This window comes from Gracilinanus agilis, chromosome 5 (genome assembly GCF_016433145.1).
Source record: "Gracilinanus agilis isolate LMUSP501 chromosome 5, AgileGrace, whole genome shotgun sequence".
Classification (NCBI taxonomy): Eukaryota; Metazoa; Chordata; class Mammalia; order Didelphimorphia; family Didelphidae; genus Gracilinanus; species Gracilinanus agilis.
Window position 1 is genome coordinate 298,662,532 of NC_058134.1, and position 23,862 is coordinate 298,686,393.

A 23,862-nucleotide genomic window follows, 5' to 3' on the forward strand; every position below is an offset into this window, starting at 1 on the left:
TCCTACCTCCATCCCTTCACTTTACCACACAGAACTAAACTAGAGAGAAGCGGCAGCAGGGCCATGTACTCGTTGGTCAACTTGTATCCTGTGTCCACCGAATTCAGCCAGGCATAAAAAATGAGAGATTCACTTTGGCTGGCTCGTAACCTGGGGGATCTCCCCAGTTCTGGAGCCAGACAAAAGTCTCTTTACCACATACTTAGCAGACCAGAACCAGTCACAGAATGGCTCTGGATCAGGGAGCAGAGAGAGCCCTACATTACATGGAATTTCCATACCTTTCCAGAAGCAGACTCCTAGCCTCTGTCAGTCACCTGTATAGGAGAGGCTTCCAGCTGAGCATGAGGACCTCTCCTGAGACGCTGCCACATGGGCAGGGCATGGGGGGAATAAAAGGCCCAGAAGAAGCTCTCTGCCTATCAACTGGACTAGAGGAAAGGTCATCCAAGTGTCTGGGGGTGGCCGGAGCTGATGTGGGACAAATGCCCACCCCTTTGCAGTACAGTTTGCTGTGCTGGTGGCTCTGCCAACACCACCACCAACAACAACAATAATAATAATGAAGGACATGGAGGGCTCTGGAGTATGGAAAGTGCCTTGGGTTCATTCATTTGAACCCCTCAACCTCTCTGGGGGATGGGTATCACAAGTGTCTTCTCATTTTACAGATGAGGGAACTGAGGCTCAGAAGGGACTAGCCCAAGACCCAGTAGGCTAGCCAAATGTCTAGGCCCCTGAGGGCAGGATCTGTTTGAGTTTGGGCTTGGAAGGTTGTGGTAGACGTTTTTCCAAATCGGATTCATTGACTTTTGTTCAGTTTTGGATTTGTGTCGAGAGTAGTTCTTCCTCAAATTGAGTTTGCCTCTTTTGTGGTGTGGGCCCCTTTGGCAGGCTGCTGAAATCTAGGGACTTCTTATCATACTTTTACATTAACTTAGAAAAGTTAATTGAAGGAAATGCTCCGTTTCAATGAGAGGTTAGTAAAAATAGAGGTAGTTTTTTCCCATCCAAACTGGCCTTGAGGAGCCAAAAGAGGCCTGATGTCAGGTTAAGAAGCCTTGCACTCGGTTCCCTTGCACCTCGAGGCTGCTTGCCCATGGGACCACGTAGCATAGGCGGCCAGATGCATTCGCTGCTCTGCTTGGGCAGTGTGGAGGGAGGCCTCAAACAGGAGCTGCTGAGTGATCCGAAGGATCAAGGGAACGGTTCTTTGCCCCGTGCAATAAAAGGAGAGGCCAGTCAAGTCTGAGAGTGCTATGAATCCCCAGAATTCTTCTGAGGTTTGGCTTTTCATGTTGAAAGAGCCCAAGGGACTCCCATCCTCCCATGAGGTGGCGGCTGGCGACACTAGATGTGGCGGCATCCCTGGAGAGCTCATTTCCTAAGAAGGAACAAAGGAAGCGGGGAAGGAAGGAAGGAGGGAGCATCACTAAGTCCCAGCCCTGCTCCCTCAGAGCGGTCCCATGGGGGAGACGGTGAAGTTTCCAAACATGCTTTTCATCAGTTGTTTTCTTTGCTAATGACAGCATGGACCCAGGTGCGCTCAAGAATCCAAGGCCACTAAGTGGGATCATTAATGGGGAGGTGGAGGTGGGGATAGAAGGGATGGCCCATGGGATAGAAATGAGCAAAAAGTTATGCAGGGACTGGCAATCAAGGCTTCCAGGAGAGGGAATGTTAGGTTTCAGCTGGTCAGGGAAGCCTCTGCAGGCCTGGCAATGGATCTAACTGAGTTTAAAACAGAATACGTGGGTTTCAGCCTCTCTCCCATCCTGGGGCTCTCCTCTGTCCTGGCCCTGGGCCTTCAGTGGGGATGGTCCCCTACCTTGAGTCCTAGAGCCACTGCCTCCCTCGCCTGTCCCCCTGAACTGTCCATGCTCCTCCTGACCCAGGGAACCGATTAAAGAGGGACTAAATGGCAGCAGTGGGGCATGCCCGACACCCCGTGGCAGGACCCCACTTCACAGTTAAGTACACATTTGGATCAGACATTAGCAGGGTCCTAGGGTGGGCTGAAGATCACAGAGATGCGGGAGAGGAGACCTGGGGCCAGTTCTCTTGGTGATCTCATCAGTGTCCATGGACCCAATAATCATCTCTAAGCAGATGGCACTCACATCTGAGGAGGACAGCTCCTCAGCAGCAGGACCAAATGGCCTCTCTAGGACCATGTCACCAACTACCTGGTGGATATTTCTTTCTTTTTAAACCTGACTTTCTGTCTTATAATTGGCTCCAAACTGGCTTAATATTGGCTCCAAATAAGGAGGGCAGTAAGGGCTAGGCAACTGGTGTCAAGCCCAGGGTCACATAGCTAGGAAGTGTCTGAGGTGAGATTTGGATCTCCTGCTGGTGGATATTTCTATTGACAAACAAGGGCATGTCCAAAACGGAATTCATTATCTCCCCCCTCTCTAATTTTCTCCCTATTTCCCCTAATAGCCTCTTCCTAAGTTCTCATTTCTGTCCAGTGTACCCCTCTTCCTTCCAAGGCACTCACGTTGACAACCTTAGGGTTTTCCTCACTTTCCTGCTCTCACTCACTACCTATCTACTTTATATTTATTTCTAACTTCTCTCACTCATGCTGCTATCACCAAGGTGCAGACCCTCACTAATTCTAGCCTAGACAATTGCAATAGACTAAAGGGGAGGGGTGTTGGGGAGATTTAGGGGTGTCTTCCTGCCTGATCCAGCCTCCACATCCTGCCCTGTCATCTTCCTAAAATGCAATCTGACCAAATCACCCCTACTTGATATAAACTCCTCTGGCTCCCTATTACTTCTAACTTCCATCGAGGATTTAAACTCTTTACAACTTGGCTCCTAACTACCTGAGCTGTCAGGAAAAATTTCCTAAGAGCTAGAGCTGTCCTGGTGTGGAATGGGCAGCCTCTGAAGGAGGTGGGTTCCCTATCTTTGGAGGCTGGACTGTCACTTTTTGGGATGTCTCAGTAGGGATTCATTTTGGTGGAGGAAGCAGCCTGGAGGCAGTGAAGGTCACTTCCTACTTTCCAGGTCTGTGATCTGGACTGCTCCAGTCAATAGCTATCTATCTATCTATCTCCCACTGCAAAAGGTGTCTATCACCTGTTTTCATCGGGATACTACAGGTGATAGAATATTTTTTTCCAGACAACTCTAAGAGGAAAGCCCTGTGAGCATGTTTCCAAGGAGTCCTTGGATCACAGACATGGGGGCAGGAATGATCCCGACAACATGCCTATTCTGATATCCTTTAATTGGGGAAGGACTCAGGCCCAAAGAGGAAGGGCCTGTGCTTAGCTCATGAAAAGCCTTTTGCTCTCTATTTAGTCTGATTTCACCTTAGCTTTATTTTTTTTTTCGGCATTTTGTCTCTTTCTGGAGGTGTCCGTCAAATCAGAATAACCCCACACACATATACTTCCTCAGGACAGCTCCCCAGCAGCAGGACCAAATGGCCTCTGAAAGGGCAATTCAATTGATCCAACCATTCTGGAAGGCAATTTGGAACTATGCCCAAAGGGCTTTCAGAGACTTCTGCCTTTTGATCCAGCCATACCACTGCTGGGATTGCACCCCAAAGAGATAATAAGGGAAAAGACTTGAACAAAAATATTTATAGCTGCGCTCTTTGTGATGACAAAAAATTGAAAAATGAGTGGATGTCTTTCAATTGGGGAGTGGCTGAACAAATTGTGGTATCTGTTGGTGATGGAATATTATTGTGCTGAAAGGAATGATGAACTGGAGGAATTCCATGTGAACTGGAATGACCTCCGGGAAGTGATGCAGAGTGAAAGGAGCAGATCCAGGAGAACATGGTACACAGAGACTGATACGTTGTGGCACAATGGAATGGAATGGACTTCTCTACTAGCAACAATGCTATGGTCCAGGACAGTAATGGGCAAACTTTTTAAAGAGGGGGGCCAAAGGAAAGGAAATGCTCATCTGTCAGTCTGTTTCTAAGGCAACACTTTCAAAGTTTCATTGTATTGTATCCTACTCATTGTATTTGTCAGATTAGGAATATTGTCGTGTGGCTGAATAGAAAATTTCAGGAGGCCACATCTGGCCCACAGGCCGTAGTTTGCCCATCACTATCCAGGACAATTCTGAGGGACTTATGAGAAAGAATGCTATCCCATATCCAGAGAAAGAACTGTGGGAGCAAAAACACAGAAGAAAAACATATGATTGATCATATGGTTCGATGGGGAGATGATTGGGGATGTTGACTTTAAATGATCACTCTATTGCAAATATTAATAATACGGAAATAAATTTTGAACAATGATACATATAAAATCCAGTAGAAATACTTGTCAGCTCTGGGAGGGGGGAGGGAGGAGGAGGAGAAGAGGGGAGGGAAAGGACATGAATCATGGAACCATGGGAAATATTCTATATTAATTAATCAAATAAAAAATGAAAAAATAAAATTAAATGAGGACCATACTTTTGAAAACACCATATAGGATTTTTAAAAAGGGGGCAATTCAGTTGAGAATCCCATGCTAAAAATCTTACAAATATTATCTCATTTGATTATTTTAGAAAAACAGTTGTCTTCTAAAAACAGAAGAAGCAAAAGGATCATGTGTGCTAACTTGAATTCAGACTCTAACCCTAAATTTAAGAGAAACAAAACAAAACAACCTATCCTTACTTGTATTGTAGGAAAGATCAATAGAAGTGGAAGTTTTGACCTTGTATCTCCTATGCCTTCTATTCCCAAACTCTCATCTTTTATAGCGAGTAATAGACCTTGATTCTCTTGGTATTTAATAATAACCAATTCTCACTCTAAGAAGCTGTAGCATGCACAGTGAACACACCCTGGTGAAACTGTATTGGCAGACAGGCTAAAACAGTTTGTGAATGACTGACAGACCTCAAACCCATGGCTGAGTTAGGGGGATGTCTATGACAAGCATGTGAAGACCTCTCATGGTAGAATGGACAGAGGAAAACTGCTTGTTCCAACAGAATTTCAAGCTTGGTCAGACATGGAAGCCACTGTATCCTGGACTTGCCAGCCATCTGACTTTTGTCCTGCCATTAGACTAAAATGATTCTGGAAGAGAGAGTGAGGCTGATGACTTTGTGCAATGCTACCTCATTTAATCTAATTCAGCTGTGTGACCCTGGATAAGTCATGCCCTTCTTCATTGGAACCAAAGCACACAGTATTGATTCTAAGAAGGAAGGTAAGGATTATTTTAATTAATTTATTTATTTAATTGGTTTTGAATATTTTTCCATGGTTCCTGAGTCATATTCTTTCCTTCCCTTCCTCTCTCCCCTCTCCCATAACCAACAAGCACTTCAACTGGGTTTTACATGTTTTACATTGATCAAGACTTATTTCCTTATTATTAATATTTGCAATAGAGTGATCATTTAGAGTATACTTCCCCAACCATATCCCCATCGAACTATGTGATCAAGGAAATGTTTTTCTTCTGTGTTTCTACTCCCACAGTTCTTTCTGTGGATGAGGATAGCATTCTTTCTCATGAGTAAGGGTTATTTTTAAAAAATCTATTAGGTACCTACTATGTGTCAAGCACTGTATTAAATGTTGCAGATACAAAAAAGAGGTGAAGGACAGTCCCTATTCTCAAGGAGCTTACGATCTAATGGAGGAGACAAGCTAACAATTTAAACAAGCTATAGACAGGTTAAAATATTAAATAATTAAGAGAGAGGACACTAGAATTAAGGGTAGGAAAAGGCTTCCTGTCGGAGATGAAATCTTAGTTGAGATTTGGAGGGACTTTGGAGGATAAGAGGGAGAGCATTCCAGACATGGAGGACAGCCAGAGAAAATGCCTGGAGCCCAGAGATGGAGGGTCTTGTTCCTAGAATATCGAGGAGACCAGTGTTACTGGACTGAAGAGTATGTGACGGAAGGTGAGGTGTAAGATGACTGGAAAGCTAAGGAAGGCTGGGTTATAAAGGACTTTAAATGCCAAACAGAGTATTTTGTATTTGAGCCTGGAGACAATAGGGAACCATTGTAGTTTACGTAGTCAGATCTGTGCTTTAGTGGCGAAATGGAGGATGGACTCCAGTGGGGAGAGACTTGAAGCAGGTAGACCCCCTAGCAGCTATGGCCAAAGTTCAGATGTGAGAGGATGAGCATCTGCACGGACCAGTGTTGGAAGAGAGAAGGGGGTGTTTTGGAGATTCGTTGCAGAAGTGAGATGGACAAACCAAGGTGAACCATTGGATATAGGGGGAGGGAGGCTAAAGGAAAGTAAAGAGTTCAGATTTATTCCTAGATGGTCAGCCTGGAAGCTGCCAACTGATCAATGTCAATAAATATAGAGAACCTAAAAGGTTCTTGAGGGCAAGAGTGGAGATGTTTTTTATCTATTGGTCCTTGTCATGAGCCCAATGCCTCCCTAAGCTCCCAGAGTCAATCACTGAGCATTTATAAAGTACCTACTGGGTGCTAGGAATACAAAAGCTCCACCTACCATGAGCTTCTAATCTAATGAAGGGAAGGGAGGGAAAAGAACACAAACAGAATACAGGCATATCTTGTTTTATTGTGCTTCACTTTATTGTGCTTCCCAGATATTGCTTTAGTTTGGTTTTAAATAAATTGAAGGTTTGTGGCAACCCAGCCTCAAACAATCTATTGGCACTATTTTTTTTTTACATAGTGTCCCTGTGTCACATTTGGGTAATTCTCAAAATATTTCAAACTTTTTCTTATTATTAAATCTGTTGTGGTGATCCCTGCTCAATGATCTTTGATGTTTCTATTGTAATTATTTGGGGTGCCACAAACGAGATCTTTATAAGATAGCGAATTTAATCTAGAAATGTAGTGTGTACATGGGAACTGTTCCACCAACACAGAATCCCATCTCTCTTCCTCTCTTCAAACCTCTTTATTCCTTGAGGTCCAACAATATTGAAATTAGGTCAACTAATAACCCTACAATGACCTCTAAGTGTTCAAGAGAAAGAAAGAATCAATGGATGGGGCAAATGTCATTGTTGTCTTATTTTAAGAAATTGCCCCAGCCTTCAGCAACCACCACCCTAATTAGTCAGCTCCCATCACTATTAAGATTAGGACTTCTGAAGGCTCAGGTGATTATTAGCATTTTTAGCAATAAACTAATTTTTAATCAAGGTATGTACATCATTTTTAACATATTACCTCCATATGCACCTGGAGACCAAAAAATCCATGTGCCTTGCTTTATTGAGATGTTCCGGTGGTCTAGAACCAAACCCATAATACCTCTGGGGTATGCCCAGATTTTGGACAGACCAGTTATGTTCAGTCTCTTAGAATTCTGCAGCTAGAACTTTCTAGGAAACTGGTACTCAGAAAACTGAAGTGTTTTGTCCCAACTAGCTGGCAAATAAAACACACACAATAGCAACATAAAGAAACTCACCCAGGGAGAAAGGGAGGGAGATGGCTAGTGGAAACACTCAAAGCTGGGGTTCAGATGGAGATATTATTATGTACCATAAGAATGGGATTGGTAGAAAACCAGTCATTGGTGCCAGCTGTGGGAGGAGGCATTCCTAATCACTTCCAGATTTGGTAGATTAATTGTTGGGTTGCTTATCTAGACCAGTCTTGGGTGACACTTGGGGAGGGGAGTTTCTTTACTGGAATCACAAACTAGGGGTTGGATTTATGTTTACTCTCTAAGGCAAAGTAGAGAGGACTAGCTCAGATCTCTGCAGTAGGTCAAAGGTATCAATTAGTCAACACAGAGCTAATAGTAAAAAAGTCCAATCTGGACCTAAGTTAGGACCACTTAGTCAAAGTGACACAATATGGAGTCCTATGATTAGAATTTTAGCATCGAGCAGTATCAAGTTTACAATGACCACAATCCACTCCTTAGTCCTAATGACCATCTTACTGAAAATAATTAGTTAAGTCACCTGGTAACATACCTGTTTCCCTAAGAATTTTGGATAGAAGTTGCTGAAGAAACGGTGGCAATAAAAACACAAATATATTAATCTTTAAATGTCCACCCAGGGGGCAGCTGGGTAGCTCAGTGGATTGAGGACCAGGCCTAGAGACGGGAGGTCCTAGGTTCAAATCTGGCCTCAGACACTTCCCAGCTGTGTGACCCTGGGCAAGTCACTTGACCCCCATTGCCTACCCTTACCACTCTTCTGCCTTGGAGCTAATACATAGTATTAGCTCCAAGACAGAAGGTAAGGGTTTAAAAAAAAAAAAGTCCACCCACCCAGCTGTCCTACCCCACCAGGCAGAATCCAGGAAAACGGAAGCCTAAATTGAGAGAGGACTGAGTGAGATCTATTTAATAGTCTTAATCGACCAGTCTCAGGATGAGACAAACAACATTCTCAGCTAGAGGACAAGGTGTGCTCTGGTCTTAGAGGTGGAGAGGGAACCTGGGATAGCGTCAACCCCTTTTGAAGCCTAATACTGCTATCACAGTGAAGGAAAGGGTTAATGTCAAACAAAGACCCTTTGATGGGCTGAAATGGAAATGTGGGAGTGGGTGGGTGGCTTTGTCCAGGCCCAAAGGATCCTAGTTCACAGTTTCACCTATATCTAAAAACCAAAAGGTTTTCTCTCTTCCACCCCTAGATGATGGATTACTTACCAACAGAGGGAAGCAGAAATAATCAGGTTCCTGCAATTCCTCTGCTTTTATGGGTTGAGTATTTCCACGTGAGAAAAATTCTTAGGGGACCAGGTACTATTGTTACCAGGTGACTTCTGTTAGCTAATGGCCAAATGGTGGCAAAATGGTCCTTAAGACTAAGGAGTGGATTGTGGTCATTTGTAAACGTGGTATCGTTTGATGATATAATTCTAATCATAGGACTCCAAAGCATTTAGGCCATGACACACAGTTTGGACTTTTTTTCCACTACTAACTTTTATCTTGAGCTATTTTCTGTACAAGACTCCCTTGGGGAGTTTCTTCCTCTTATGGAAAGAGCATACATTCCAGAAGGCATGGGAGTCAGAAGCAGATACCTTTTCCAGGGAGTACCAGGGGCATGGCTCTGGCAACTGCCCCTCTGGGGGGCTCCCACCAGGACTGCTTCCTGAGAAGAAACCTATTGGAATTTGCCAGATTTCCTAGTGACAGCTAGGCAGATAAGTGTGGAGCTCTGCAGTTTCCAGGAAATTCAAACACACCACCCAGCTGTTGGGCACTTTGACATCACCTGGTGCAAACAGCCTTCCTGACTGGAGCAGGGATGTCAGCCTCTAGGGGTCCAGCTGTAACCTAATACCTATGCAGGGGATGGGGGAGGCAGAGGGGATTCCAGCCCAGCCTCTTGTGCTCACTGACTGACTGTGGCATCTGTGGCTATAGACAGTCTCTGCTTTGAGCCCACTTAGATATGTCATCCATGGAGTGCCATTTGTGGAGGCCCTCTGGCACTGGGAGAGACGCCATGTGCTGGTGACACAGTGGGTAGGCAATGGGGCCACACCAGTTTTGGCTACCCCAAGCCATTCTGCCACCAATCATCTTAAACCAGACTTGGAGCTTGGGAAGCCCTATAGGGTCCCTGACCCACTCTCAGCCCAGCTGAAGTTCCCTCTGTAGGGGCAACTACTCAGCATGCTTCCAGGTGATCCATTTCAGCAGGTCAATCTGCCCACATCCTTATTGACTCTAAACGATCACCCTCGTGCAAATATCAATAATGTGGAAATAGGTCTTGATCAATGACACATGTAAAACCAGTGGAATTGCTCACTGGCTACAGAAGGGGGGTGGATGGAGGGGAGGAAAAGAACATGATTCATGTAACTATGGAAAAATATTCTAAATTAATCAATTAAATACCCCCCCAAAATCTGCCTACATCCTTATAGCAACCTGTCAATGTCCATATACCAAACCACCTGCATGGCAACCCACATGATTTCTCCCTTCAAATAACATAGGGCCCAGAACCTGGATTGGGGAAAAATCAGTCTTCTGGAACTACTTCCTGCTGAATAGGGGCACAGGATCAGGGATGGGCAGAGGGTTCTGTATTATTGGTGGAGTGGGGGTCATCACATGGCTTCTAGGTATAATGGAAGGTGGCAGCAGTGGTGTCCAACTGTCAGAGTGTGCTTGTCATTCAGTAGCTACCATCTGTGACTGGAATGAACAGTTGCTAAAATACTCTCCATGAGCCATAGACCTGGAGAGCTGGAAGACGGAATTTTGGGTCCATTGTGGTATTCTAGCAGTTTATAGGGATACAAATAATAGAAGAAGGGGCCAAATGCACTGCATATTTAGCCTGGGAAAAGAAAGCAATTAGTCTGATATAAGCAAACATTTCAGAGGGAAGTAACTGGTTTTTCAGGTGTTCTTTTTTCCTTCTTAAACAAGAATTCAAAGTCCCCCACAGGTTCACAGTAGTAGCTGGGTGTCTTCATGTTGTTCTTGGAACCTGGAGGAAGGAAATGTTTAATACAGGAAATGTGTGTCCATGACAGCTGCCCCTCCAGCTTCATAGCAGTTGGGATAGCCTGGATGATCCGGAAGGGGCCCTTCCACTTAGGATGGAATTGACTGACTGAGCCCTCCAGTCTCCAGGTTTTTTGGTGAGCCAGGTCCCTTGGCTTTGGAGGTGGGGTCTCTGCATCAGATACCCCAGAGTCAGACTTGGGCAGAAGCATATACCCATATTAGTACAATACTGAATGGGTAACTCTTACCTGTTGAACAAAATGGTTGCTCTAGTTCTACCAGGATGTCTACAGGAAGGAAGTGTCTCCTGTAGGTGAGTTTCATAAAGTAGGTCATAAGAGGACTTAAGCCCATATTTGCTCCCGAAAGAGTGGGGCAAGGTGATATGGCCCCTCAGAATTGCCAGAACTCAATCCATCCTGGTCTCTCAGCATATTTTAGTAATAATTGTCTTGAGAATGTGGTTCATGCTCTCTAATTTCCCTGATGGCTGGGGATGCCAGGCAGAGTGCAAGTAGCAAAGCCCTGGCTACTTGTTGGGTTACCTGTGAGATAAAGGCTGGCCCATTGTTACTCTAGATCAGTGGTTCCCAAACTTTTTTGGCCTACTGCCTCCCTTTCCAGAAAAAATATTACTTAGCCCCCTGGAAATTAATTTTTTTTATTTTAATAGCAATTAATAGGAAAGATAAATGCACCTGTGGCCATCACTGTCTTCCTGGATCGCTGTAGCATCCACCAGGGGGCGGTAGTGCCCACTTTGGGAATCACTGCTCTAGAATGAATATGGGAGGCCAAACCTGGGAATGATTTCCTTCAGGAGAGTCTTTCCCACTTCCTGGGCTCTTTCAGATCAGCAATAGAATGCTTCCACCCATCCTCTGAATATGTCTATCAAGACCAACAGAATTTTGAGGCCTCTTTGGAGTGGTAGGTGAGTAAAGTCAATTTGTCAGTCTTCCCCTGGGAGGGAGATCCATCTCTGAAATGGTTTTAGAAGGGGAAGTGGTTTTAGACCTTCTGAGTTGGTCTGTGCACAGGCATCACAGCTCCTGCACATCTTTTTAATTGTATCCCTCACCTTTTTCCCCATAAAAGGGGCCTATTTCTGATAAAGCTTGGCAGCCTGAGTGGCCTGGTGAAGTCCCATTACTAGTTTTCATTGGAAACCTTCCAGAATAAGGAGTTATCCTGTAAGTTACTAAAGTCAGCCACCTCCTTCCTTTTCCCTAATGCCTTCCTTTTTAGCCCTTTTTAAGTTCATCTTGAGTGTAGCTGGGATGTAATTCCCCTGTGGTTGAAAGAAGAAGCTGGGGGAAGTGGGATAGTGGGGGAAGGGGTCAAGATAGTGGTCCCTCTGGCTGCATATTTTGCAGTGGCGTCTGCTTTTCTATTTTCTTTTACCTCTCCATACTTCCCCTTTTAATGTCCTTTATAGTACATGACGATTACCTCAAGTGGTCGGGTTACTTCCTGGAGGAGCTGCATGATTTTGGACTTGTATTTCATGGGGGAGTCCTTAGTGGTAAGGAGCTGCCTCTCCTTACATATGGTACCCTGTGTATAAAATATGGTACTGGCTAAGAGACAGAAGGGAGGATCAGTGGAATAGACTTGGGGTAAGTGACGTCAGCAAGACAGTGTATGATAGACCCAAAGAGCCCAACTTTTGGGGCAAAAATACACAATTCGACAAAAACTGCTGGGAAAATTGGAAAACAATATGAGAGAGATTAGATTTAGATCAACATTTCACACCCTATACCAAGATAAATTCAGAGTGGGTGAATGACTTGAATATGAAGAAGGAAACTATAAGTAAATTAGGTGAACACAGAATAGTGTACTTGTTAGATCTCTGGGAAAGGAAAGATTTTAAAACCAAGCAAGAGTTAGAAAAAATTACAAAATGGAAAATAAATAATTGTGATTACATTAAATTAAAAAGTTTTTGTACAAANAAACTATCTAATCCAACTCCAGTTGCAAAAGAAGAGCACGAGAGAGAGGAGTTACAGAGTTATAAACAATTTGTGACCATGCAACATGGTGGAGAGATTAAAAGGAATTCTGGAAAATACTGAAGGACTTCTGGGGGATAAAGTCCAGGGTACAAAATTCTAATTCAGTGATTCCCAAACTTTTTTGGCCTACCACCCCCTTTCCAGAAAAAAAATTACTTAGTGCTCCTGGAAATTAATTTGTTTTAATTTTAATAGCAATTAATAGGAAAGATAAATGCACCTGTGGCCATCACTGCTCCCTGGATCATTGCAGTACCCACCAGGGGGCGGTAGCGCCCACTTTGGGAATCACCCGTCTAATTATTCAAATATACAAGGAACTAAATCAATTGTATAAAAAAATCAAACCATTCCCCAATTGATAAATGGGCAAGGGATATGAATAGGAAATTTTCAGATAAAGAAATCAAAACTATCAATAAGCACATGAGAAGGTATTCTAAATCTCTAATAATTAGAAAAATGCAAAACAAAACAACTCTGAGGTATCACCTCACATCTAGCAGATTGGCTAAAATGATAGCAGGGGAGAGTAATGAATGTTGGAGGGGATGTGGCAAAACTTAATGCATTGCTGGTGGAGTTGTGAACTGATCCAACCATTCAGAAATCTATTTATAAAATGGAGAGGAAACAATAAAGTAGAGGAATGTGAAGGGGGTAGAAAAGTTATCTATCCTATCTTAATCCAGGCAGAAATTAATTAGCTCTCAACCAGGAAGGCTGGTGGTGAGTAACCATGAGGCCTCCTCTAAGATAGAAGCTTGTCTCTTAGGAAACTAGGAAAGTAGTCAGCCTTTCACTCACCACATGAAGTAGTCCAGGAGTCAGAGTATAAGTTGAAGCCAAGCTCCAAGCCCACAATTCAAACTACAGTCTCCAGCAAAGCTCCCTCAAAGACTCTACCCAGTTAGAAGACTATCTCCAGAAGACAATCTCTTCAGACTATTTTCTCAAAGACCCTCCTCTCTGAGGAAGTTCCGGCTTGTTTTTATGGTGACTTCTTGTCTCCTCTCCTCTTCACAGGGGGCCGATCCACAGTTTCCAAATTGTCTAGCACTCCCCAGGGGGCAGTGTCTATGGGATCAACTTCTCACCTTCTGAAGGTCAGTCTCTCCTCAGAAAGGTTCACAGTTTCCTGATTGAACAGTTTCTGAAGATGTGAACTCTTGTGTGAACTCTTAAAAGAATTCACAAATTCCTGACTGATTGAGATTAAAAAAAGGGTGGAGCTCTCTAAGTATCTTGCTGGCTTCTCACCTAGCACTAAGTAGGGTGTTCAGTCATTTGTTGATTCAATTTAAAAAGTAGACAAAGGACAGTTAATCCTGTCTTCAATCTTTTGAGGTACTAAGTAGGGGTACTTAAGTTAACTTTAGCCAAAGTGTCAACTCCAACTAGGCAAAGAGAATAAAGGATTCCCTTTTCACAAGTGTAAACTCAGAATAGACAAAGAGAACAAAGAATTCCCTTTCACAATTCCCCCTGTGATTTTTTTTTTATTTTTTAAACCCTTGTACTTCAGTGTATTGTCTCGTAGGTGGAAGATTGGTAAGGGTGGGCAATGGGGGGTCAAGTGACTTGCCCAGGGTCACACAGCTGGGAAGTGGCTGAGGCCGGGTTTGAACCTAGGACCTCCTGTCTCTAGGCCTGACTCTCACTCCACTGAGCTACCCAGCTGCCCCCATCCCCCCCTGTGATTCTTTGGAAGACTAGTTTCCCCATGAATCATTTTACATAATCAGAAACTATAATAGTTAGAGATAAGAAGGAAATGAAAGAGAGAGAGCAAACTAATGTTGCTAGGCACATTGACAATAAACTAATCAGGGGGTTTATTTATTTGTTTGTTTATTTGTTTATTTATGTTGATTATCAATTTTTAAATATTAAATAAATTACTATTTATTTATATTAAACCCTTTGGCATAAGAGTTTACATTCAGAATAAATTCGTTCAACCCCCCACAATTTAATCAATCATGCTCCAAAATTCATGCTGGATCTTCTGATGCTGTGGAGGTTTTCTTCAGGCATTTTCATGGGGTCTTCTTCAAACAGTTCATTAAGTTTTGGATTTTTTAAAATAATTATACAATCCCTATAATAATTATGCAGTCCCCACTAAGGAGGGTATTGCAATCCCTTTGACAATTATGTCAGACAACAACTCTGAACCAGATGGAGGGATCTGAACCTCAAGAGGCTGCTGAAGAGGTAGTTTGTAGGCTTCCTCCACCTTCATGGTGGTGGCTACAACTGCTTGAAAGCAGGTGAGCCACCCCTGAGCTATGGTGTCTAGCTTAGAAAAGTAGACTATAGGGAGGTATTGGGTTCCAAAGTCTGTAAGAGGCCCCCCAAAGCATGTCCCCTTTTATTATCCACAAATAGAAAGGTTTGTCAAGGTTGGATAGTGCTAGTACTGGGGTGGGTAGATGTGAGCTTGGCCTTTAAGGTATTAAAGGCGGTCATGTTGATTGGGTCCTCAGTGCAGAGGTTGGGAATCAGGGCCTGTAGTTGATTTGTACAGTGGCTTGGCAATTATACCAAAGTAAGGGATCCAGATCCTGCCATAGCTAGGAAGGTCCTAAGTTGTTTCTTTGCCCCTAGGGAAGAGATAGACAAAATAGCCTTCCTTTTTTCATATACTAGGGTTCATGGTCCAGGTATTGTACTTTCTGGTGGAAAATCTGGATTTCTTTTACTGAAACTTTGTATGCCCTTTCTCCCAGAAAGTAGGAGTGGAGATCAAAGTATATGATTTTTCACTCTGAGTTTTTATTTTGGGGTTTTGTTTTTTTTATGAGTATTCTCTTACAAAAATGAACAATATGGAGGGATGTTTTGCATGATAATACATGTATAACCCAGATCAAATTGCTGGCCAACTCTAGGAAGGAGGAGGAAATAGAGAGAGGGAACTTATTTGGAACGTATAACTTCGGAAAATTTATGCAGAAAATTATTACATGTAATTGATAAAATATCTTTACAAAAAAAGATTTAACAAGATCTTGCCTAAGACCAATGTTGAGCATTTAATCATTTTAATTCTAGGAAAGGGGACCAAAAATATATAATTGAGATGAAAATTATAATTTTTGTCAATCTTTTACAATTTATTTTTAAACTAAAAACAAAGAAACAAAAAAGAAATAAAAATGTTAACAACATATACTATAGGAATTTCTTCTGCTGCTATACATGCAGGTTTTCATATTATAAGCCAATATATAACAAACAATGTTAAACAAAGCATTGAACAAAATTCTACTAAACATAGGAAGATTCTCTCTAAAAAGTTTAATAATTAGATATCAATAATGGCTTCTTAATATTGCTTTAGTCATTGAAGACTTAAAAAAATTTTAAAAGTGAGAATTTACAGAGTGTGAAAAAGACAAAGAAAATTAAACCAAGAGACTGCTACAATATTGCCATAAAGTCAAACCCCATCAGACTTTAAAATTTCATATTTTTGAAGCAGCATTATTTTCATTGAACCTTGTGCAACTAACTACTTGTAGGAAAACATCAAATTGAAATATTCTGGGTGTTTTCCATCATTATCCAAAAAAAAAATTTAAAACCTGAAGACACTATAGAAGTAGATGAACACTTATGGAGAATTAATTAACATCTACACTGTTGGTTTTTCCATTTGACCCCCAGAAAAAGGCCAATTCAAGCATCAACTTGGTATGTCTCTTTTTGGCTGATTTGAGTTTTTCTAGATCTTATACGTATGTTTGGAACAAAGAGAGTTAAAATAAATCCTTTTATACAATGAACTTTAAGTAGACATTTGAAAATGTATTTTTTTTATAAACAAACACATAAAAATACAAGAATTTCTTTTGTTGCTTTTAAACAACCAGTGCTTTAAGATACATTATCTTCTCTATCTTCCTCTCTCCCTTCATTCTCTGTCCTAATCACATAATCTCCTTTTATTTTCCCTTCTTCTCTCTTCCCTTTCCTTCCCCCTCTCCTCTCCTCTCCTCTCTCCTCTCCTCCTCTCTTCCCCTTCCCTCCTCCCTTCTCTTCCCCTCTCCTCTCCTCTCTCTTCCCTTATCCTTTCTTCTCCTCTCTCTTCCCCTCTCTTCTCCTCTTCTTCCATTGATCCTTCTCCCTATCTCTTCTGATATATCTGGAACTATCACGTTTTCTATCTCTATCTCTTTCACAGGATCTACTTCTTCAACCACTAAGAATAGCTTGTGTTTTACGAAGGAAGTCATCTACCCACATATCATAATCACATACTTGATTTTCTCTGTACCTTGCTTCATGTGGTGGTACTGGTTGATGTCCTGAATAAGAGTCTTGAAAAGGAAGAGCATGATTCTGATAGTAAGGATGATATGAAGACTGTTCTATTCCTAGATAAGGGGACATTCCCTGCCTTGGTGATGGTGGTCTCTATTAAATAATCATCATAGGACCCGTTTAAGAAAGCATCTCTGGGAACTCCTGAAAATCTTCTGTCTGCTTCTTGATACTGTGGATCAAACTTTGTGTGCCTTGGTCTCTGATGAAACCTAGGGGCATAGTCAATCCTTAGTTTCTTTCTGCAGTTGTGAATAACATAATCTTCTGACTGATGCCTTCTCACATCCTGGACTGGCTCTCGTTGGGATGGACATCCTCTTGAACGAAACTGTAAATGCATTCTTCTCTTGTGATGCGTTTTATGAATGACCTGATGCAAATCAACACTTTCATCAGGGGGAAATAGAAGACAAAGCCAGGTTCCACATTCAAGGTCAACTTTCTGTCCATCATATCCAATTTTAACTGGCTTATGTTCATTCAAAGAATTGGTAAGGTGAACAGATTTGGTGAAGGGAAATTCATGCCTGCAAATCCAGTCAATTTTAAAGACACCTCCAAGCATTTTAGGATTCAAACCTTCAGGTAGAACCCAATGTATAGGAGATCCTCCATGGTGGGACTCTGAAGAGAGTCTTGCAAAGCCATCAAACTTTCTACTTTCTCTCATGGAAAATATCACAATAACATTTCTTGCAGATCTGAATGCAGCATTCAATTTTTTTTCATTACTGCAAGTGTTGACCACACACCCTTGGCTTTAGCAAGAGAGATGTTTTCATGGTTGCTACTCTTCATAAGGAAGAATCTTGCATCCCAAAGAATATATTTAAGTCTCCTTGTTTGATCTTTTTGATCAGCATGAACAGAAGATGATATTTTCTTGTGCTTCTTTTCTGAACCTATAAATGATGCTGATTCAAAACTTGTACTTCTATGAAAAACAATGGAAGCTATGTCCCTGGCTCTCTTCCTTCCTTCCTTTTTCTCATCTGATCCATCTGTGCTAGAACCAGATGTGACTGACTCTTCTGTGAAAAATACAGTCTCAGAAAAAGAGTCATTGGCTTCACTTCAAGTATCATATGTGAATATATACATATATATCATATTCTTTTTGGTCTCTCTCATCTTGCTCATCCTCCTCCCCTCTAACATCTTCATCTTTTCTTTCATCATCCCACTCTTCCTCTTCTTCCATTCTTTCTTCCTCATTCCTTCTGCAGTTTCCATACTCTTTGGAAAAGTCCCTGCTGCCAGTCTCATGGTCATATTCTTCAGAGCTTTCTTCTTCTTTAGAAGAAAGGTTTGATCTGCTGTGCCACCTATCAACATCCTGCCTAATTCTCTGGGAACCATCTGGTGTGGAAGACTCAGTCCTTCTTTCTAGATCCCTTTTCCTGACTGAAATCTTTTCAGGTTGACTTTTATATGGCTCTCCAGAACTGCCACTTGATAAATGTTTTTTCCTTCAGATCTTTCAGACCTCTAGTAATTTTTACTTGTATACACTGTTACTGGCTTTCCTTTTGTACTAATTATTCTTTTGTTATCACTAATAGATAAGCTAGGTGGCTTTGGAGTCAATTGTCTTGAATGTCCAAAAGATTTTTGACTCTTGCTTTCAGAAGTTTCTATTTGGTCACATTTTCTTGTTGGAGCCTTTTCTTCCTTTTAATCTTGTTCAATTTCAGGTATATATAATTTGTCATCCTATTCATGTTCTTTAGTTAAAATATAGTCCAAAACATTAAGATCTCCCTCTTTCTCTTCTCAATTATTGGCTGCCATTGCCCTGTTATGATTAAAAATAATAAAGACTGATATAATAATATAAATTAGTATTTTAATTAAAGCCATGCTGATAGAGATAAAATCATTAGACTACGCGCCTGTAAGTATCAAACTCCTGCCTTAGCCATTTTACCTTTCGTACCTTTGCGCGCTCAGGTAGCTAAAGAGAAAGTTCAAAGTCACTTCCCCCTATTTAAAACAGTCCTTCACCTTGAATACATCATCCAAAATAGGAAACCCGTTGGACCATGGGAAATGTAGTTTTTAAGGTCCCCACGTGTCCATAGAAAATATATATATATATATACTTTTAAATGGCATTTCCCAAATTCCAATTAACAGCCCCTCGGATGCAAAAAAGAAATTATAGATTAGTGACAAATGGAAAATGATGCCAATCAACAACAAAACGATGTAGCAATAACAAGAAGTATAGCTAACATATATCCTGCGCCTATGATGGGGTAGTCACTTAAGTGTTTTATAATTCTTATCTCATTTGATCCTCATAACAACCCTGGGGGATAGTTGCTGTTATTTATATAGATGAGTATTGTAGTATACAGAATTGGGGTCATATAGTTTTTTCTAGCTTTGGCTATATACTACAGTATACTGAGGGAAACTGAGGTTAAGTTACTTGTCTGAAGTCATACAGCTAATGTCCGAGACTAGAAATCTTTCTGACTCCAGGTCCAGAGTATCACTGTGAGACTTTGCAGCCTCCTTAAGGCCTATCATTTCCTCCTTTACTCGATCGCTTGCCTAGGCACCGTTCAACACTATTCCGTTTCCTTCTCTATCAATAGACATCTGCAGTTACCCGTTTTCAGAGAAAATAAAGGCCACAGACATTTATTAGAGAGGTGGCCACGGGGCATTTCGCTTAACTTTTGAGAAAATGGGGATCATAATACAGCCTACCTTGTACCATTGTTATGAGAATGAAATGACATATTTGTAAAGCCCTTTGCTGAATAGTCATCTCTGTAAAAATACTTATTATTCTCTTCCGATCCCTGCCCTTATGAGTATGATCAGAAGAGGTCTTACTTTCCCCAAATGACAAAGAAGAAAACTGGCCTGTTAAGTGTACTAATAAAACCGTGTACTCCTGGGCTAAGGTATGAGCTCTTGGGATAAACCTCCTTATCGTGTTCACTAGTCCTCCTCCTTATTACACCGCCTGGTATTTTCGTGGCACTGACTGGAATTCCAAGTGCTCTGCATATCCAGTGCTGAGCATCATTGGTAAAACTTAACTAAGGAGGGCATATCTGGTTCTTCCAAGAGTTCGTCCTAGCCGTGTATTTCTCCTCCATCTGACTGACTCGCTCTACACCTTATGTGTTGCTTGTGTGAATCTTCGCTTTTGACAAGCATAACACATAGCCTGGGTATAAAGATACACATAACATGCATTCTATGAAGCCTTCTAGTCATTCAGGAGGTAAGTAGGATCCAAGGCTAAAGGGTCTTCACGTAAATAATTAGCTTAAAATAGAGCCCAGAATGTGAATTTTAATGAAGATTGAGGGAGCTCAATTTAAGGTTGGAGAATTGCTGAAATTTGTACATTTTTCACTAAGGAGGCCTTGGTTTCATTCTGTACAATTCCTACCCATTGTGTATCATTTCCCCCCTAGGATCCAGATGAAGCCTCATCACTCTTCCACATGGAAATGCTTCAAACGGTTTCAATACATTTCCATTTGAAATCACTTAGAAAAGACCTTTTTTTGTGTGAAAAGGCACTTGACCATTATTGGATGGCTTCAAAAACTGGCGGATAGTTATCAGCTTCCAATAAAAGCCTATTCCAATTTATTATGAATCCTATTTGTTTTCGACTGTTTTAAAGCCTAATCTGGGGTGAAAGCCCTCTAGATGAAAAGTTTTTGTCTTCTTCCACCTTTGAATAGCCAGAAGCTAATTGATTCCATTTCAGTAAGGAAACACTGAGTACTGGTTTGGTTTTTCTTTTTCACTAAAAATCATTTCACATGTCTTTCCATCTTTCTTTGTACTCCCAATATGTTTTCATCTTAATCAAATTGTGGTTTTCAACCAGATGGATAGATCACAATTTTTTTTTAAAAATCAGTTTGAATATTACTCAATCATGCCTAAAAGACTTTTATGTTAAAATCAAAGGAATACCAAAGAAATGAAGAGTAAATTTTTTGGTGCATTTGGGAATTGGTAAAGAAATTTGGAGGCTCAAGGCATGAAGATGTGGATAACAGGAAGCAGAAGAGAAATTCTGTGATAGTGAATTTTTATTGAAAATTATTGAACTGTATCATTAAGGCAATGTAAAGTCAGGGTAGACTGAGAATCCCAGAATTGGTCACCTGAGGATTTCCAAATAGAGCATTAAAATTCTTCTACATCTTCAGGAAATTATCTTGACTGAGATACTAAAAATGTGGGCGGTCTTCAGAGCACTGGAGGATCTGAGAAAAGAACCAGAAAAGAAAAGTATATTGGATCACAATAATTCTTTATGTAGATGGAGTCATGGTATTGTGTCTATTGGAACATGGCAGTGCTCTACGATGATATGGTTGTGTAGGGTGGTGATTGTAGGATTGGTGGGAGGTTGGAAAGAATTGTGGGAAAACGAAAATGACCAGACTTCATGACTGTATCACACAGCTATTCCTCATGAAGCTGTTGGGCTCATCAACTTAAATTCCTGCTTGAAATCTTTCTAACACGCTATTTTTTGCTACTTGGTCACTTAGATGCAAAATTTAAAATATTTTCCAAAACCAACTCTAATTTATGGTGGTGAATTGTATTCTTATAAATTTCTTCATGTTGCGTCTCCTTTTATTAAACCATTTTAAGACCTGCACAATATTAAAAAGAAACTATGTGAGATGAGGGTATGTGGCTTACTCTTGGCTTGCTCTCCCCTCCTTGCTTCTTGCTGGCTCTGCTCTCCTCTCACTGCAGTGCCCCAGATGTTCTTTGCCTACTTTTGGGGTTTTTCTTTTCTCGAAAGTTGTTTCACTCGGTCTCCTTGTTGGTTCTTTCACTCTTTTATCCTTTTGTGGTGATATCGTAATCTTGGTCAGAGAGGATTCTTGTGTGCTGGATTACTCCTCCATCTTGGCTCCACCCCACAAATCTCTCATCTCTTACTCTTCAACTGTGCCCAGAGAGTCTCTATGAGAAGTTTGCTGACTCAAATCCTCGTCTGTTGTCCTTCTCCTTCCAGAAAATTCCTACTTTCCTCTTTCTCATCACATTGCCATCCTCTCTTTCAGTTGCTTGACTTTCATGGACAGAGTCTGATTTTCTTTTCGTGGAGACATCTGCTGGAGGAAAATGAAACAACTGAAGACTCTTTTCATTTCATGATCTATGTGATTTCCAATGAAACTTAGAGTCATGGGGGGGGGGGGAGGGAAGAGATTGGGGGGAAATGCCCAAAACTGGACACAGCAGGAAAAGGAAGTTTTGCTTCATGGCATCTTTCCCTTCCATTGTAATGATAATAACTGATTTATTTATAGCACTTTAATCTTTACAAAATATTTTTTCAGGGAATCATCCTTAGCACCAAAGGCAGGGGTCTACAAATATCAAGACCATTTTAGAGCTAGAGGAAACTTTGGAGATCATCTAATCCCAGCCTCTCATTTTATGCAGGAGGAAAGAGAAACTCAGAAGGAGAATGCTTTGCCCAAGGATTGTTGGTAGTGACACTGTAAGTGACCAAAATTGCCACCCTGGCATTGCGTTGGTGAAATTCAATCCAAAAGTGGTTACTGATTTTACTGTTAGTTGTAGAGTAAATACTTGCCCAGACAACTGCTTGAACCAGATAGCTTTTAAGGAGAGGCTAATGGATGATAGGAGGATAGTTAGATGGAGACAAAAAACCACAGATGATTGATTAGTAGGCTTATTAATGATAGATGGTCAAGCAATGAAAATTTAGGTGGGTAGATATATATATATATACATATATATATAGGTAGTTCAATAACTGATTTGCTAATCAGAGAATATGCAGATAGACATAATGAAAGAAATAAGTGATAAGGAGAGAGAGAGATGGAAAGATGGATGTTGAGGTAGAGAAACTGATATACATCAGAGATAATTAGATAGATAGGTTGTGAAGGACCAGAACAGAGATGGAGGATATAAGAATGATGATGATGATGATGATGATGAAAGATAGATATAAAGAGGAGAAAGATAGACAGAAAAAGTTAGTAGAAAAATAGCCTGATAGTTTACATATAGCTATAGATAGATAAAGATAATTGATAGGGATAGTTCTTCCAGCTGTTTCCACTTACTCAAAATACATTCTCATTATTTGTTAACTGATCATAGTAATTAGTCATTAGTCACTGGTAATGGTGATTTGCTTCCAAGGCAGATGTTGGGTCCTTAGAAGATGTCCCAGAATCCCTTGGCAGTCAATGTCTCTTCTCCAGAATGTGACAGCATAATCACTCTCCTAAGGGAGGAGAGCTAAGAGGAGTCATTCCCTATACTCTGCCCCCACCATCCCTGATATACTTTCTGAAAATATTCCTGATTACCTCCTCAGTAGCAAACACCAGCCCTTTGAGTGCATCCTTCTATCTCAAGGTTACAGATAGGGACTAGGCAGGATGGAGTTTCTTCCATGTCCTTAAAAGAAGAGGAGGGAAAGGGCACAGGCTTTTGATTCTCTGTGTGTTGGCCTTTGAGAAGGCATGGAAAAGAACAGTTAAGTTCAATGATATAGTGAACCACTGTCTGAGAAAACCCTCTCCTCATGTGTATAGTGAGATAAATCCCTTGTAACTTCCAGTCCTGAGAGTGGCCTCGGGGCACTGAGATGTCAAGTGATCTGCACAGGTATAACAGAAGAGATGGGACTTGGACCTGGGTTTTTCAGGCACTGAGATGGACTCTAGCCACTAGGCAAAGCTACATTTTCTATTCCATGAAGAGGACCCGAGTAGAGGAAACTTAGAGGGACTGTGGCTACAGAATCCAATAAAATCTGACTGCCAATTGTGCCTCAGATACTTACAAACTATGGATTTGGACAAGTCGTTTAACCTCAGCTTCAGTGAGGATCAAATGAAATAACTGCTGCCAAGAATTCGGGAACCTTAAAGCACTCTCTAAATGCTGGCTGTTAAGGAGAAGAAAGCTTTTCCTACCTTTGAGAGTTGCCAAGAACTTTCACTTGCCTATGACCCGGGACACTTTCCTGGATTTCTCATATCCACTCCATGGCCAGGTCCTACAGATCT

At 41.4% G+C, this 23,862-nt stretch overlaps 1 protein-coding gene and 1 pseudogene across 1 annotated transcript in view; one reads left to right on the plus strand and one right to left on the minus strand.

Annotated features, from left to right (window-relative positions):
* The window catches only part of LOC123250263 (zinc finger protein OZF-like), a 32,948-nt gene extending 20,925 nt beyond the window's left edge, over positions 1 to 12,023 (plus strand). The window contains exon 7 of the mRNA XM_044679276.1: positions 11,878 to 12,023. Within this exon, the coding sequence (XP_044535211.1) occupies positions 11,878 to 12,023 (146 nt within the window). The remainder of the gene's footprint in view (positions 1 to 11,877) is intronic.
* Positions 12,024 to 16,355: 4,332 nt separating this feature from the next.
* LOC123249661 lies at positions 16,356 to 18,586 on the minus strand (annotated as a pseudogene).
* Positions 18,587 to 23,862: the final 5,276 nt, after the last annotated feature.